The sequence below is a fragment of the Mus caroli genome, unplaced genomic scaffold, assembly GCF_978045245.1.
Source record: "Mus caroli unplaced genomic scaffold, Mus_caroli_1 scaffold_19, whole genome shotgun sequence".
In the NCBI taxonomy this organism is placed as follows: domain Eukaryota; kingdom Metazoa; phylum Chordata; class Mammalia; order Rodentia; family Muridae; genus Mus; species Mus caroli.
In genome coordinates, this window is record NW_028227274.1 from 76,056,164 (window position 1) to 76,074,683 (window position 18,520).

An 18,520-nucleotide genomic window follows, 5' to 3' on the forward strand; every position below is an offset into this window, starting at 1 on the left:
CCACCGCCCGGCTCTATTAAACTTTTAAAGACCAATTTTCAAACTATTTCATAAAATAGAAAAGGAGTGTCTTAAAACTCTTCTTACAAAGGCTGGAGAGATGGTTCAGTGGTTAAGAGCACTGACTGCTCTTCCGAAGGTCCTGAGTTCAAATCCCAGCAACCACATGGTGGCTCACAACCATCCGTAATGGGATCTGACACCCTCTTCTGGTGTGTCTGAAGACAGCTACAGGGTACTTAGATATAATAATAAATAAATCTTAAAACAATTAAAAAAAACCTCTTCTTACAAAGCCAGTCATAATGTAATGCAGAATCAGATAAAGACACAACAACAACAACAACAACAACAAAATAAAATTGTAAGCTAAATTGCTTGATGGACATAAATGCAAAAATTATCAATAAAATAATTACACACTAAATTGAATAAAACATCAAAAAATCATTCACCCTGGCCAAGTTGGCTTCATTCAACAGATGCAAATCAATAAATGTAACACATCATATAAATGGTCTCAAGGACAGAAATCACATGATCATTTTAATAGATACAGAAAAGGCTTTTGACAAAAATCCAACATCCCTTCATCACGAAATCCCCAGGAGGCTAGAATAGAAGGGACGTATGTCAACGTAACAAGTGTTTGTATGACAAGCTGCATCTAGCATCCTATTAAATGGGGAAACCCCTCAAAGCGCTCCCACTAAAATCAAGCATGAGACAAGCGTGTTCGCTTTCTCTGCTTTTATTTAATGCAGAGATTGACGTCTTAGAGAAATAAGGCAGGAGAAGGAAATGAAGTTGGGGGCGGAGATACAAATAGGAAGGAAAGAAGTCAACGTAAGCTTATTTTCAGATGACCTGGTACATAGAAGACCCCAAGATTCTACTAGAAACTTGTAGAGCTGGGACCTCTGGCAGCAACCTGGAAGGATGCAGCATGAACATGCCCAGGTCAGCAACAAGCAGGGAATCAGGTGGTCAGTTCTAGTCACCCTTGCTTAGGAAAAAAAATACTCTGGAATAAACCCATCCGACGGAGGAAAAGACCTCTCCAGTGGAAACGTGAAAGCTCTGGTGAAGGCGATCAAAGACAGTTGAAGATGGGAAGACGCGTGCTTGTCGATCAGAAGGACTCACTCTGTGAAAATGGCCGGCTTTGCATTCTTTGTTACATATTTGTTTATTACACTCCTCAGATATCAGCTAATGTGATCTCCAAGCCTATCAAGAGATCTTTTCTCAAGGGAAGAAGGTGGGGTGTGAGAGAGAGAACCCTATGTCATCCTCTGGCTTTTATATGTGTGCACACAGGCACATGCTCACGTGTGCACATACTACTGACAAAAATTTACACAAAATTTTAAAAAATTCTTATCAATCACCATCAAATGACATAACTTACTTATATATGTTGTGGTGTATTTGTCTATACATGTTCATGTGTGTGCATGCATGTATGTATGCTGCTTATCCCGGTGAGTGCTTGTATGTTGGACAGATCAGATGTTGATGTCCATGTCTTCCTCAGTTGTTTCTCTCTCTCTCTCTCTCTCTCTCTCTCTCTGTCCTGTGTGTGTGTGTGTGATTGTTAATGTAAGTATTGGTGTGTATGCACACAGAGGCCAGTAATTGATTTTGGGTGGCACCCTCAATTGCTCTCTGCTTTATTCTTTAAGGTAGGGGACTCTTGCTGAACCAGGATATCACCAGTTGGCTAGACTGGCTTACCAGAAAGTCTTAGAAATCCTCCTGTCTCACCCCCTTCCCCCCCCACCCCCCAGCAGTACACTTAGGTGCCAAGAGTCTAAACTCAGGTCTTTATGCGTATGAATCAGCCACTTTATTGACTGGGCCATCTTCCCAGCCCCCAGTTGGTTCTTTTTTTTCCTGAGACTATTTATTTTTTAGTTCTAGAACTTCTGAAGCTCTGAAGAAACTAGGGCAGTGTAAACTACCTTAACCTAATCGTATAGTCTGGATATTGCTGGGACTAGGGCAAACAGTGGAGAAGTGACAGGGATGGGGAGGAGAAGAGGTCAGGGAAGATGCCGGTTAGTGCTTCAGACTGTCCGCCAACCCCCAGGCAGCTGTTTTGGTGATACACCAGCTCCAGTTTATGCTTGAGATCCCCTTCTCTTGGTACATATTAGCTGTGCATTTGACTGGAGGAGGACGGGCCTCTTAGAGAAGGTGGAAGAGGGCCCCACTTAAAACCTAGGCACAAGCCAGCCACTGTGCTATGTACCTGTTGTCTTAACTTACTTGAGATCAGGAGTTCAAGGCTGGCCTTGACAACATAGAGGCCTTGACTCTTACGTGCAAGGGACTTCCGGCCTGAGAGTAGCTGGAGCGGAAGGCCTCTGTGCTTCTTCCCCTTGTACTGTAGGGGTTTGGAGGGATTGAGCTCAGTGGAAGCATGCTTGCCTAGCAAGTGCAGGCCTTTCTCAGCCCCCAGTACCCAAAACAAATCAAGACAAAAGCCATTAAAAACAGAAGTCTTGCATTTTATGTATGTGTATATATATGTATGTATTATAATATATATATATATATATATTGTATGTGTATGCTTAAAAGACTTATTTTTATTTATGTGTATTGTGTCTGTATGTCATCTATGTGCGGGTCCAAGGAGGCTGGAAGCAGATGTCTGACCCTCTGGAGTTACCTGTGACAACAGTGTGCTGCCTGATGTGTGTGCTATGAACTCAGGTCCTCTGAAAGAACAAGTGCTCCTAACCATGAGACATCCCTCCAGCCCCTACTTTTGTTTTTTTGAAACAAGGTCTCATGTATCCTAGGTTGGCCTCAAACTCAGCACGCAGCTAACGCTGACTTTGGACTCCCTGTCTTCCTGCCTTTGCCTCTCTGTTCTGGGATTACAGGTGTGCACCACCATGCCTGCCTCTGAGTTTTATTCTATTGGTTTATTTTTAGTATTTTTTAAAAGTTTATTACTGAGACTTATATCTTAGATTGTGATGTCACATCTGAACATCCACAGTGAGTGAACAGCTCTCCAGCAGGGGCAGTGTTTTCTGTGTTTTAGCCAAGAACCCTATGCAGGACCCATGGTCTTCTCTTCTGTTCCCTGTAGAGCATCAATTGAAGAGAAATATGGCAAAGACCTGCTGAACCTCTCCAGGAAGAAGCCGTGTGGACAGTCTGAGATCAAGTAGGTGCCAGTGCCTTTCTTCTATGCTTCATGTGACTGCCCGACTCCCCCTCCCCCAACCCCCGCTGTTTCAGCAAGCATGGTTGAGTGGTAGTTGTAGTAAGTTAGGCGGAGAGAATTGATATTTCTCCACCCCACCTCCTGCTTCTTGCTTTCCAATCAGGAAAAAACGTGTCTCTCTTCTTTGAGACACATTTAAGAGTTTTTAATGGGACACTTGTTACCACATTTCTTTTCTTTTCTTTCTTTTTCTTTTTTTTTTTTTTTTCAGTGCAGTCTGAAGAATCCTAAGCTAGAGATGTACTTTAAAGTGGATCTGGATAGGGGTTCTGCTTAACTGAAAGACGTGAACATAGACCCTTGCTAAAGAAATACAGTGAAAGGGAACATTTAGTTCATAATGCATGCACACGTGCGCGCGCGCACACACACACACACACACACACACACACACATATACGCCCCCAGGCACATGCACACACAGGTACGTACACACACGGGCACACGCACATATACCACTCAATAGTGCAATAGCAGAATTAGAGATATCTAGATTTTTAGTGCTGAAATGAACAGATCTAAAAAACAAAACAAAACAAACAAACAAACAAACAAAAAAACCCTCAAGTGTATAAAGTATATTTATAAAAGAGTGAATTAGAAGCTTAAGAGAAAATTTTTAGAAGTATTCTAGAAATTCTGAAGAAGAATCAGCGAGGAATGAACTAATTCTCCAGGGGCTGGGGCCAAGCTTAGGGAGATGTTAGTCCAAAGACAGTGATTTCCGAGCTGGCGCTTGGCACAGTGCTTGAAGCACTTGCTGCACAAGTGTGAAGACCAGAGCTCAGTGCCAGAACCTTTATACATGCTGGATGGGCATGGAAGCCTGCCTGTAATTCCAACCCGAGAAGCTGGAGACAGGGGATCCCCAGAGTAAAGTGTCTAAAGAGACCAGTCATATCAGTGAGCTCTGGGTTTGATTGAGAGACCCTGCCTCTGTGAGTGAAGCAGAAGAAAGATGGAGGATGGAGGATTCCCGCCGACATCAGTGGCAACCTCAGGCCTTCCTCCACACGCACAGGCATGTGCGCTCACATACGTGCTCACACGTGTGGGGACATGCGCACACATACAAGTCATGTGACATGGAAAGGAAAAAGGGCATGAAGGTTTTTGCTGGGAGAAATAAGTTCAAGAGATTTATTATACAGCATCATGACTGTAGTTAGCAGCAATGTACTGTGTTCTTAAAAAGAACTGAGAGTAGACTGTAAGTGCGGCTCTCCAAAGCATGGTCAGGAACGGATGTGAGGCAATGCCTGTGTTAATTACTCTACGGGGCCATTCCACAGTGCATGAAGATCTCAAACCGCCACATTGCACATGGTGAAGAGGCACAATTCCATCTGTCAGATAAAAGACAGAATTTAAGAAAGGAATGAGATTAGCCTGCCGTTTCTGATCAATAATATATACCCAGTGTAATGGCACATGCCTTTAATCCCAGTACTCAGAAAGCAGAGGTGGGTGAATCTCTGTGTGTCTGAGGTCAGTCTAGTCTCTACCTAGTGAGTTCCAGGACTATACGGTGAGACCCAATCTCAGAAAGAAAAATATATGATGGTTTTCTGACAAAGGAGTCAGTTAAGAGCCAGAGTTTGTAATAGTCTGTAATCCTAGCACTTGAAAAGTGGAGGCAGGGGGATTCAGAGTTTAAGGTCAGCTTCAGCTACATAGCAAGCCTGGGCTATGTGAGATACTGTCTTCATACTCGAACACACACACACACACACACATACAGATGTACACACAGAGACATACACATACACACATACATACACACATAATCACACACACATACTCATATATATATATATATATATATATATATATACACACAGAGAGACACACAGACACAGACACACATACATGCAGACATACACATACAAGCACCATCCCCCCGCCCTAGCCGCCCCCACAGATGCTCATTCGGATCAGAGTGCACATTAATATTTGAGCTATATTTGATGGCTTTGTTTTCGTATTCAGATGACAGCCTGTCCTTAGGAGAAAGGGGTCACGAGTGCTGCATTTCCATTGGGGAAGGTAAAACGCAGAGTTTCCGCAGTTTGCTCAGCTCAGGGCAGACAGGGAAGAACTGTTTATGCCCGGAAGTTATGGGGCTTGTCTTAAGAAGCTTTGGTCTTTTACTGTTTCTGTTTGTTTGGTATCTGGAGCCTTCATGATAATCTGTAGGCACAGAGAAGCATGTGAAAACATTGTAATAAATTTATATCGATTGTTTCTATAATTGAAATTATGTAATGTTGTTTTTTAGTACCTTGAAGAGAGCTCTCGAGGTCTTCAAGCAGCGTAAGTTAATTATTTAAAAAATATTATATTTTATGTGTCTGAGTGTTTTGCCTGCATGTGTGTTTGTGTACTGTGTGTGCCTGGTGCCTATAGAGGCCAGAAGAGGGCATCAAATAGTCCCTCTGAATTGGATTTATGGTGGTGGTTGTCAATCACCATGTAGGTGCTGGGAACTAAACATGGGGCCTCTGGAAAAGCAGCCAGTACCAACCGCTGAGCCATCATGGTAACCCCTAGTATAAAACTGTATTTTCTGCCCTTTGTAAATTCCCTGTCTTTCTTCTAAGGCGAGTTCTAATTTGAACAGCAGCCATTTAGAGTTAGATTTAAAAAATTCAGAACAGCCGTGAGGTGAGAAATGGCTCTGCAGACTAGAAATGAGCTGCAGACTCTGCACATTCCAGATGCTTCACACCTGCCTGACACTGGGAGAGCCACAGTCAGTACAGATTCATGGGCCCACTGGGTTTCCCACTCAGGCGTTTGAAGTAGGGCTGGGGTTCTGCAGGCTCTTAGCTTCCAAACGGGAGTAACACCATGCAGGTATGTCCTGTCCTGCTTGACCTCGGAGAGGTCCTTGAGACTTCTCTCTTCCCAGAGCACTTCAGGGCTTGGGAGAGTCTCCCATCACTGCCCCCATCTCTCTGGGAGTACTAGATCACAGATGTATGGTACCATATCCGGGTTTTTTTTTTTTTTTCATGGTTCTAGGGACCTTGCTCTGTCATTAGACCTGTTATGGATGGTTGTGAGTCACCATGTGGTTGCTGGGATTTGACCTCAGGACCTTCGGAAGGTCAGTCAGTGCTCTTAACCACTGAGCCATCTCTCCAGCCCTGGCTGTTTTGCTTTTTATGGAGACATCATTGGATAGGCACACTTGTTAATAGGCTGAGTGGGAAAGGCAGTTAAGTTAGGCTCTTCAGAGTCTTCCTGACTGGTCTGTGTATCCTTTCTACCTGCAGGGCACGGGGCGGGGGGGGGGGGCCCTCTGAAGAGAACTTGGGCCTTTGCTCTACTACCAGAGGAGAAAGAATTTCTTTATGGCCTACTACAGGCAAAGGCTGATTAGTTTCACTATCTTCCTTGGGCAAGTCAGCAGTGGGATAAAAAATACACACATACATACAGACACACAAATATATATATATATATATATATATATATATATATATATATATATATATATTATCAATACGACACACATACCACTACAGGTATAAAAGGTAGGTAAATTATTATTCTTTTCAAAGTCCCCATCGGCAAGGTCTTCTTTTCTCCTAATGCAGCAATGGATCTGCTTCTCCGTGTAGATTCCCTGTCTTACCGTGTTCCTTATCTACACAAACACTGTGGAACCACGCGTCCTGAAGGAAGGAACGTCAGCATAGCTTGGCTCGCCCCAGCACTTTACTTTTCTGCTCGCGTTTGCCTTCCATCTCCTTGTTTCTGTTGTGCGAGCACGCACTTGTAATCCTAGCACTCAGGAGGCATAGCGGGAGGATCATGAGGTCCAGGCAAGCCTGGGGTGCCCTGCAAGAGGCTACGTGAAAGTAACAAGTAACAAAGCGAAACAAAAAAGCCCTCCACTGGTTTATTTTCTTCTCATTGAAATAATATATTAGACGTTAAATTTAATATAATAAATAATTAAACGCAATATAATATTTAAAGTTCAGGTGAGACAGCTCACTCTACAGAAAGGAACTCAGGTCCTTGGTAAGAGCATGCTCCTAACCACAGCGAACACTGGAATTTTTTATTTCTCTGTGTAAAGTAGTTCTTGGTGATTATTTTGTTAGGCATTTAAATGAAAAATTAACTTAGTTTTAAATACATTTAGATACACATGTATAGTGGGTATGTGCCTATTCATGTTCATTAATAGTAATTATCAGGCTGGAGGTCCTGAGTTCAAATCCCAGCAATCACATGGTACCTCACAACCATCTGTAACGGGATCTGATGTCCTCTTCTGGTGTGTCTAAAGAGAGCAAAAGTGGGGCTGGTGAGATGGCTTAGTGGGTAAGAGCACCCAACTGCTCTGCCAAAGGTCCGGAGTTCAAATCCCAGCAACCACATGGTGACTCACAACCATCTGTAACGAGATCTGACTCCCTCTTCTGGAGTGTCTGAAAACAGCTACAGTGTACTTACATATAATAAATAAATATTTAAAAAAAAAGAGAGAGAGCAAAAGTGTACTCACATACATAAAATAAATACATCTTTAAAAAAATAGTAATTTTTATGAGACTGGTCTTTCTGGGTTGGGGCCAGAACATGTATTTTATTTTATTTTTTGTTTTATTTGTTTTTCAGAACATTTTTTTTTTTTTTTTTTTGGTTTTTCGAGACAGGGTTTCTCTATGTAGCCCTGGCTGTCCTGGCGCTCACTCTGTAGACCAGGCTGGCCTCGAACTCAGAAATCCACCTGCCTCTGCCTCCCGCGTGCTGGGATTAAAGGCGTGCGCCACCAACGCCCAGCTTTTCAGAACATTTTTAATTAAACAATTATGTTGTCATATACCTTTAAATTTTTTTCTGCATGTGTAAGTGTTTTTGCTGGTGTGTATGGCTGTGTATCATGAGTGTGCCTGGTGCCAGCAGAGAGCAGAGAGGGTGTGTGCCGGCTCCCCTGCTGCTTACATGATCAGTGGTGTGAGTCAGTGTGTGTGTGTGTGTGTGCCCAGGGAAATGAGCTCAGGTCCCCTGCAAGCACAGCTCCTAACCATGGACAGTCAGTCTCTTCAGCTCCCAACCTTTGCTTTATTCCTTCATACAAACTTAAATATGAGTGTTTTTATATAAGAATATACTATCATGGGCTCGAGAGATGGCTCAGCAGTTAAGAGCACTGGCTGCTCTTCCAGAGGTCCTGAGTTCAATTCCTAGCAACCAGATGGTGGCTCACAACCACCTGTAATGGGATCCGATGCCTTCTTCTGGTGTGTCTGAAGACGGCTACAGTCTGAAGATGAGCTACAGTGTATTCATAAACATAAAACAAATAAATAAATCTTTAAAAATATACTATTATATTTCCCTTAGAATTGGCTATCTATTCAATATCTTTCTCAGTTCAGAGACTTCTGCTTCACTCTTTTACGTTAAAAAAAAATTAACCATCCAAAATGCTAGATTTTCTCCAAAAAAGCTTGTTCCATTTCCCCAGCCAACAGTGACACCTTTTCAAATATCATCAGTAACTAGAGGTTTTTTGCTTTCCTAATTTTTTCAAAGCTGAAAGATGAAAAGCAATGAAATGTGCTGTGTTGAAAGCTCTGCCTTTTCAGCGCCCTTCAGTCCAAATGGGTTTTTCAAGGATGCGTTGCCCATTTGTTCAGTCTTTTGAATTTGACATTAAATCATTTTTAATATGGTGTATATGTAAGAGTATGTGTATACATATTTTCTTATTTATTTGTGAAAGTGCTTTTTTTTAAGTTGGAAATTTTAACCTAGTTTCTCCCCCCACCCCCGAAACTGATCATTTAAAGCAGTAAATATATGAAACATTTAAAGAATTGAATCGTTTATTTTGAACCGAAAGGCACATAGAGCCATTTGTACTCAACAAATAGATGAAAATACATTTTAAGATGCATAAGGCTTTGGTCTTGAGAGCCAGGGCCATGTTGGGCACAAGAAGGACCTCAATGGGTATTAGTGACCAAGAGATTTATTCTTAATTTTGCTTCCTACTCCAGATCTGTATGCGTAGTTTTGAATGGTTGTGTGTCTATTTGAGTTTAGACACGTGTGGTCCTTGACTTTGTTTATTTACAAATTCTTTTTACAGAAGTAGACAACGTGGCCCAGTGTCACATTCAGCTTGCGCAGACTCTAAGAGAAGAGGCCAGGAAGATGGAAGAATTCCGGGAAAAGCAGAAGCTGCAGCGGAAAAAGGTTGGTTTTGTGTATGTGTTAAATATCGCCTTTCTTCTACAGAGAAGCCTCAGGTGTGTCTGTTAGGAAATTGCTCAGCATTTGGGAGGCAGAGGCAGACAGAGCTCTCTGTGAGTTTGAAGCCAGCCTGGTCTACATAGCGGGTTCCAGGACAGCCAGGACACTCTGACTCTGTCTCAAAACAAAACAAAACAACCAAACAAGAAACAAGAACAAAAAACAAACAAAACCCCCAAACAGCTCAGCTTAGTTCTTTTTTTTGTTTTGTTTTTTGTTTTTTGAGACAGGGTTTCTCCGTGTAGCCCTGGCTGTCCTGGAACTCACTTTGTAGACCAGGCTGGCCTCGAACTCAGAAATCCGCCTGCCTCTGCCTCCCAAGTGCTGGGATTAAAGGCGTGCGCCACCATGCCCGGCTCAACTTAGTTCTTGCCCCCTGATACAATCATAAACTTTTTCTGGCTTGAGAAATTACATGTTGGAGTCTCCATGTAGAGACTCAGTCTAGGAGTGTGTGTCCCGCACCTCAGGCAAGTCTTCCTTTTATTTATTTATGTTTTTAAAAAGATTTATTTTATGTAAATGAGTACACTGTAGCTGTCTTCAGACACACCAGAAGAGGTCATCAGATCCCATTACAGATGGTTCTGAGCTACCATGTGGTTGCTGGGAATTGAACTCAGGACCTCTGGAAGAGGAGTCAGTGCTCTTAACCACTGAGCCATCTCTCCAGCTCCAAGTCTTCCTTTTATCCTTGTACAAATAGTTGAATTAGCAAAGTGCTTCCCACACAAGCATGAGGCTGTGAGTTCAAATGTCAAGAGCTTGGGTAAAATTCTTTCGTGACTCAGTAGTTCTGTGTGCGAGTCTCCTCTTACCAGATCTACTGCTCCTGTTAAGAAGATGGCTGGAGATCCCTTTAGCCCCATCAGCAGGATCTAGCACATCCTATCTAGTGAGTTTCCAGATCACACCCCTTCTAAGCAAGGTCATAGAGGAGGGTGAAGAACTGGAGGAGACTCACACTTTCCTTGATGTTTACGATGCTTTAGAATAATCCTGTTCTAGAACTAGAGAAGCCATGGCTCTGGGAAATTCAAGTTGGCTTGTCTTCACAGCAGCTCTGAAGAGGTTCCTTTCTATGTAAACATGCGTTAATGTTTAATGCGTTAATGATTGCCCTGTATATGTGTGCCACATGTGTACCTGGTGCCTGTGGAACCGGAAGAGAGCATGAAATACCTTGGCACTGGAGTTATAGACTGTTGGGAGTTGAACCCCAGTCTTCTATAAGAGCAGCCAATGGTGTTAATTGCTCAGCCATCTCTCCAGCAACCATGAGACTCTTTCTTTTTCTTTTTTGGCTTTTCCAGACAGGGTTTCTTTGTGCAGCCCTGGTTGTTCTGGAACTCATTCTGTAGACCAGGCTGGCCTCAAACTCAAAGATCCACTTTTGTTTTTGTTTTCGTTTTCTTTTGCCTTCCAAATGCTGGAATCAAAGGTATAATAAATGTTTGGTGACTTAGAGAAATCCAGAAATAAATCCGAGTTTATATTATAATATTATTTAGACCAGAGCAGCCACAATTTTGATTATTTTGTTCCTGAAAAACCTGTACATGCAGATTTTAGCCAATTAGACCCCACACAAGAATGAATGTCTTTAAAGACTAGAAGGCTGACACCAAAGATTCAGGTCTCTGTGGACATTTGGGGACTTGTCGTCCTCTCCCCTCCCCCAGTGAAATCCTTATTGCATCCTAGCTTTTGACTCTAGCGGATGTTGAGTTTACAGTCTGTGCCCATCCATCCACAGCCAGGACTAAGGCTGACTCCTACCCTAACTGCTCAAGATGAGCAATTTTGCCTGCAGTTTCTAGTTGGAATCTGGGTCGCTCTGAGTTTGCCCACAGCAACTTAAGGGCCTCCCTGTCTTACGTCTGCCATAATTTCATGAGCTGCCTTTTTCCTTTGTTTGTTGGAGACAGGGTCTCACCAAGCCTAGGCTGGCCTCCCACTCACCACCTAGCCGAGTCTCCCGCTTCCCCCTCAGGAGTGCTAGGACTACAGACATGTGCCTAAGAGCCGCTGGTTGCCCAGCACTGCCTCTTCCTGTTTCTCAGCCAGTGCTTGCTTACACAATGCCACCATGAAGGAAGGATGGACACAGGAGGTTAAGGAACAAACACCGTATCAATCCCTTCCACATGTTCTCTCAGGCGATCGCATCTCTCCCAGTCTTACGCCAAGTGGAATTATCATGCGTGCCATACTCATTGGATAGCACACCCTTTTGTCTGTTTTAGGAAATTATAGGTTATTTTGTTTTCTTGTGAGATGGGGTCTCCCTGGGTAGCCCTGGCTGCTCTGGAGATACTTCTGTCTCTGCCTGCCTAGTGCTGGGATGAAAGGTGTGCACCACCATGCCTGGTAGGCTTTTTAAAAAGTTACTTTTTATTTATTGATTTGAAATATATTTTTAATTGAAATAAAATTACATCACTCCCCGACCCCCTTTTTCCTCCAGCCTCTCTTAGCTGCCCACTTCGGACTGCCTCCCCCTCCCCCCCAGCACCACAAAGTAATTTTTTTAATTGTTATATATGTGTGTCTCTGTGTGGATTTGTGCACATGTGTGCGGGTGCCCATGGAGGCATTGAATCCCCTGGAACTGGATTTAACGACCTGACATGGGCACTGGAGCCAAAGTTAGGTCCTCGAAATTGCTAGTTCTCTGCAGTCCTGAGTGACAATTTTTATTTCTTTCTTTTATTTACTCTTCTTTATTCCTCTCCTCTCCTCTCCTCTCCTCTCCTCTCCTCTCCTCTCCTCTCCTCTCCTCTCCTCTCCTCTCCTCTTCTTTTCTTTTCTTTTCTTGAGACAGGGTTCCTTGCATAGCCCTGGCTAACCCGGAACTCACAGAGATCTGCCTGTCTCTGCCTCCTGAGTGCTGGAACTAGAGGCATGTGCCACCACCTCTGGCTGAAATGACAGCAAAATAACTTGGAGGTTGGAAAGATGGCTCAGCAGCTGGGTGTGCACAGCCACCGCAGGGGATCTGAGTTACCTTCTCAGCATCCATGGTAGATGTCTCATTTGTAACTCAGCTCCAGGGGCCTATGATCCTTCTGGCCTCCATAGCACCTGCATTTACACACACATGCTCACACACAGACAGGCACAGACATACAATAGATACAAACTATAAGTTGTGTGTGGTGGCATCTATCTTAGCACCTTGGAGACAGAGGCAGGATAGTTAGTCCCTGTGAATTCAAGGATAAGTCTGGTTCCAGGCCAGTACGAGTTACCTAGTATGGCCTTGTCTCAAAAGGATAGGAAGAAGAAAACTTAATTAAAAAGTTAAGGAGATAGCATGTCTTGTGTGGAAACAGTAAAAAACTTAAAGGGGTGGGGGGCAGGCTGGAGAGATGGCTCAGTGGTTAAGAACACCGACTGCTCTTCCAGAGATCCTGAATTCAAATCCCAGCAACCACATGATGGCTCACAACCATCTGTAATGAGATCTGACGCCCTCTTCTGGAGTGTCTGAAGACAGCTACAGTGTATTTACATATAATAAGTAAATAAATCTTAAAAAAAAAAAAACTTAACAAAGAAGTATGAAACCTAAGTCAACTGGACTCTGCACAGATAATTCCTAAAGGAGGTGTTCCTTCACGGCGTCAGCAGCCCTGGCCGTAGTGGGGAAACCTGCTAGCTCTGCATGGCTTCTGGAACATTCCTGCTAGTGTTACATAGACCTCAGCAGCAGAACAGCAAGTGCCCAGCTGAAGTTCCATTTGCAGCAGGAGATACTTTCAAAACACTGAAAAGTCCAATGTTTACTAAGAAAATTGTGTTATGTGTTACACAATGAGGTCTGGGGTGACTTTGAGTAATTTTTTTTTTTAGAACCTATTTTAGGGGGGAAAATGTGCCAATGCTAACTTCCCCTTTATGAGTTGTCACACTGCATCTCTGGTCTTCCACTTCTTGGAAATGGAGCCATTTCTACTTACCACAGGCTCTAGCTGGTTGCTTGTTTCTCTCGCCTGTCTTTTTCCCTCATGCTGTTGGTTATGGTCTCGGTTATGCTAGGCAGGTAAGGTATTGTACTTGAGCTGTGTCTCCACACCTAATTTACTGATTTATTAAAAAAAACCTCATAAACTTTTAAGTAGAATGTTTTCTGCCTTTAAAATATATATATATTTTAAAGATTTTAAAAATATAGTTATTTTTAACCAGGTGTAGTGATACAAGCTTTAATCCCAGCACTAAGGAGGCAGCGGCAGGCAGATATTTGTGAGTTCAAGGCCCACCTGGTCTACATAGTGAGTTCCAGGACAGCCAGAGCTACACAGTGAGACTCTGTCTCAAAAAACAAAACAAAAACAATCTTTATCTTACATCGATTAGTGTTTTATCTGCATGTGTCTGTATACCATGTTTGTGTCTGGCGTCTGTGGAGGTTAGATGGAGAGAGATGTCAGAGATTCCCTTGAACAGGGGCTACAGATGTTATAAGTGACCATGTGTGTACTGGAATTGAACCCAGAGCCTCAGCAAGAGCAGAGTGCTCTTAATTGCTGAATCATCATTCTAGTCCTGTTTTCTGATCTCTGTGACTGTGTGTGTGTGTGTGTGTATGAGTGTGTGTGTGCACATGTGTATGGGCAAACATGCATCTGATGTATATGTGTACGTGCCACGATATATAGGTGGAAATCAGAGGACAACTTGCAAGAGGCAGTTCTCTTCTCCCACTGTGTGGGTGCTGAGGATTGAATTCACATTATCAGGCTTGACAGCAAGTGTCTTTATCCATTGAAACGTTTTATTGGTTCCCTCATTAATTTCTTTAGTAAACCAGGGCATGGGAGATGCTGGAAGGATGGCTAGTTAGATGTTTATAGCTACTTACTTTTACAAGTAGTGTTTTCTTGAGGATAAGCCCCAAGGTGGGCATGTTAACCTTCTGCTAAGCACAGGGCATAGCCAGACAGTCTGATGTGACATAAAATCAGGATAAAATATGAGAGTCTTACACAGTGGTAGGGGAAGGAAGCTCCCATCTGAACATATGGTAGGGACGTACAACCTCACTTGAAGTTGGTGAAGCCACCTGGAGGAAATCATTCTTACGGTAAAGCCGGGAGTTATTGGTCACTACTGAGGTAATGAGAGGCAAACCTCTCATTCCTGGAGGTGGGCAGGGCATGGAGGTAGTCCTTGGACTTCCTTCTCAGTGAGCTACCTCAGAATTACTTGTGTCTTTCTCAAATCTCTTATTCCCTTTCCCCCTTCCTCTTCCTTCTTCAACCTTGTAGGTGACACAGTTTTTGCATCCTCTGTGTTATTAATAATAAAACACATTCACATTAGATTTGACCTGAGCGGAAAACCCAAGTCCTGGTTAAATATCCACCCCTACCAAACACCTTGAAGAGATTTTGGGTTCACTGAGGTCACCGTGAGTGGGTCACAAGAAGACTTAGGTCAAGGTTCCTTAGCAGATTGAGATGGCCCTGACATGGATCCGCTGGCTCCAAGTGGTCTTGAGAAATGCATGTCACCTCAGTGACCAGAAATTGCCCATATCTCCTTAGAGTCAATGGCTGCTTTTTAGGATCTTGACAACTTTCAAATACTGGTGTGCCTGAGACGGCAGAGGGGGGTGATGGGAAGTGAAGAGGTAGTGTAAGTCAACTCAGCACTGAGAAGTGTTTAAAATAGATGCTGTGTAGAACTTGGAGATAAGGAGACAAATTGGGCTATCAATTATAAACTGGTGCCAACTATCAACTAAACAATTAGCAAAGTGTATATTTATTTGGACTAAAAGTGTCACAGCAAAGCCTAGTGATCCTGATTGATCTGCTCAAGTAGCCTCGGCAAACCAGCTGTAATTATTAAAGGAGTAAAGCTAACCCCCCTTAAAAAAAAGATTTATTTATTTATTTTATGTAGAGAGTACACTGTATCTGTACAGATGGTCATGAGCCTCCATGTGGTTGTTAGGAATTGAATTTAGGACCTCTGCTCGCTCCAGTCAACCCTGCTCGCTCAGTCCCAGCTCACCCTTGTCCAAAGATTTATTTATTATTATACATAAGTACACTGTAGTTGTCTTCAGACCTACCAGAAGAGGGCATCAGATCTCATTATGGGTGGTTGTAAGCCACCATGTGGTTGCTGGGATTTGAACTCAGGACCTTTGGAAGAGCAGTCAGTGTTCTTACTCGTTGAGCCATCTCGCCAGCCCCTAAAGCTAACTCTTGATGGCAGAGCCACCTAGTCAGTTGTGTGAACCTCAGCTCCCCAGCAGCTGTGACCAGGGTCTGTCATAGGTCTTGTGTCCATGTAGGACTCATGTTGGAGACTGCCACTGTGCCTGTATTGTCTTCCTCCTTAGCAGAGGAATAGCTGCTTCCTGCTATCTCTCTTTCAGAGAAAGCTAGAAGATGAATTCTGGGCACCTTGAAACTCCCCTGAGGGGATTTCATTTATCCCATTTGAAGTGAGACCACCCTAAGCATTTCATCCAAATATCCTGAAACGCCATGCACGCTTGTCTGTTGTGGTGACTCGTGTGTCGCTACCTTCCAGCAATGTAGTTTTCCTATTTGCTGACTGTCTTCGTTGCTTTTCCATGGCAGTGTAGATACCATGAGCAAAGCAACATATAGAAGAAAAAGTTTATTGCTGCTTACAGCTTTACAGGGTGATCCATGACTTCATGGCAGGAAATGTGGCAACAGACAGAGAGGCATGGCACTGGAACAGAAGCGGGGTGGTTACTGTTGAGATAACCATGGGGCCGAGAGAAAGCTAGCTGGGAACGGTGTGGGCTTAAAGCCTGCTCCCAGTGACACACCTCCTCTAAACAAGGCCACGCCTCCTCTAGACAAGGCCACACCTCCTCTAAGCAAGGCCACGCCTCCTAATCCTTCCCAAACAGTTCCACCAATGGGGACCGAGCATTCAAATCTGTGAGCCTATGAAGGCCATCCTCATTCCGGCCTCCACACTGACTGCCTGCGATTTTTGGACTCACAAGTTGATTGCTATCAGGAAAATGGAGATGTAGCACGTTCACAGAAGAGATACTGTGAGCATGAAACATAGCGGTGCAGGATAATGGGAAGTATTTATCATAAATACCTTCCTGAAACCAAAGTTCTTTGGTTCTAGATTCACAGAGGAAAGCCCTCCATGGTGACCAGTGAGTTCCTGGTCATGTCTTGAGTGTTCAGGGCCATCTGTGTGAGTGCCCAGGTTAAATGACAAGTAGAGTCATGAGCCGGGGAACATGGCCGAGTCACAGTCGTTAGGCTGTGAGCCTCTGTTCTGTTCTGTCCTCATTTGTAGGGTGGGAATGATAAACAGCACAGCCGGCTTCTGGGTGCTGCGAGGACTAAACCGGAAAACCCACAGCGAAGGCGTAGCCCTCAAGACAAGCTGCTCTTAGAGTAACTTACGGTTTTTATTGACAGTGCCCTGTGTTCTCTTTTACAGACAGAAACAATAATGGATGCTGCCCACAAGCAAAGGAACGCACAGTTCAAGAAAGCCATGGATGTGAGTCACACCTGCTCCTGCTGTCATAGTAGTGACATCGTCTGGGCTTCTGTACTGTGTGCACGAGTGTGTCCCTGCTCAAGGGAAGTTCCTACTTTGTCATCTATTGGTGTGATGTTAAGGGAAACACTTGGCTCTCCTTCCTGTTCAGGCCTTAGGAAGCTTGAAGATGGGAGAGTGGGTGTAATGGTGCGTTGTTTCCAGTTAGCTGGTGCAGAGCTCTGTCCTCTGGCATGGCATGGCATGGCTGCTGCCTTCTAAGTCTGTGGCTACCAACATCCCTGGCAAGAGTAGACCTAATAAACGTTCCCTCCTGCAGGAGAGAGAAGTCCACAGGGCAGAAAATGAATGACCACAGAGTCAAAGGGTTTCACAAAGCCATGCTTTCAACCAGGACACATGGGCAGATACAGCTCTGGAGAGGGGCAGACTTTTTTTCCTATGGTATAGGTACCCATATGTTGTCCCTGCTTCTGTAGGTGACCCTTCACCCTTGCTGCTGTAAATATCTGCTGTCAAACTCACTAGTTCACCAAGCTAGAGTTGAGTAGAATCATCTCTTTGTCTGCTGTTGGTACCTGATGGGGGGTGATTGGGTGTTTGTTTATCTCTGCTGGAGAAGTTAACATGACACCTGGACAAAAATAAAACAAGTCTACTTAAATATTTTAGGCTGTGATAATAAAAATCACGTGACACACACACATTTATACACACAAATGTATACACATAAACAAATATACACAGATACACATATTCAAACAAATATTCAAAGATACACGGGCATAATACATACATACAATCAGAGACACACACATAAAGACATGTACACATAGACAAAACACACTCTCTCCCTCCTTCATATATGTGTGTGTGCACGCGCGTGCGAGTGTGCGTGCGTGTGTGTATGTGTGAGATAGAGAGGACATACAGCTATCCTCCATGCATGCAGTACGTGTGTGGAAGTCAGAGAACAACTTTTCGTAGTTGGCTCTGTCCTTCCATAGGGTGGATCTTAGGGATCCAACTGGGGTTGTCAGGCTTGGGGGTGCGAGTCCTCAGCTCTCTCTGTAATTCCTTTCTCTTTGCTTTGTTTCTTGTGGTGAAACACACACCATGAGACTTCCATTTGAGACAAACATACTTGTCTGGGTCTGGCTGATCTTGCTTACTATAATTTCCAGTCCCACTCCTTTTCTTGCACGTGACACAATTGTATTCTTCCGTATTGTTGTGTCAAGCCCATCTGTGATACTGTCCCGGTTTCACACTTTCTGATTGCCGATGGGTCAGGGACCCCGGGATTGTACTGTCACAGTTCTTTCCCCTCAGCTCCTCAGTTCCCACAGGTCCCCTCATTTCCCACAGGTCCCCTCATTTCCCACAGGTCCCCTCATTTCCCACAGGTCCCCTCAGTTCCCACAGGTCCCCTCAGTTCCCACAGGTCCCCTCAGTTCCCACAGGTCCCCTCAG

At 43.8% G+C, this 18,520-nt stretch overlaps 1 protein-coding gene across 1 annotated transcript in view; it reads left to right on the forward strand.

Moving 5' to 3' along the window:
* The window catches only part of Pstpip2 (proline-serine-threonine phosphatase interacting protein 2), an 85,125-nt gene that overhangs the window by 46,916 nt on the left and 19,689 nt on the right, over window positions 1–18,520 (forward strand). The window contains exons 3-6 of the mRNA XM_085833477.1: window positions 3,107–3,184; window positions 5,523–5,557; window positions 9,360–9,466; window positions 16,985–17,047. Of these exons, the coding sequence (XP_085689603.1) occupies window positions 3,107–3,184; window positions 5,523–5,557; window positions 9,360–9,466; window positions 16,985–17,047 (283 nt within the window). The remainder of the gene's footprint in view (window positions 1–3,106; window positions 3,185–5,522; window positions 5,558–9,359; window positions 9,467–16,984; window positions 17,048–18,520) is intronic.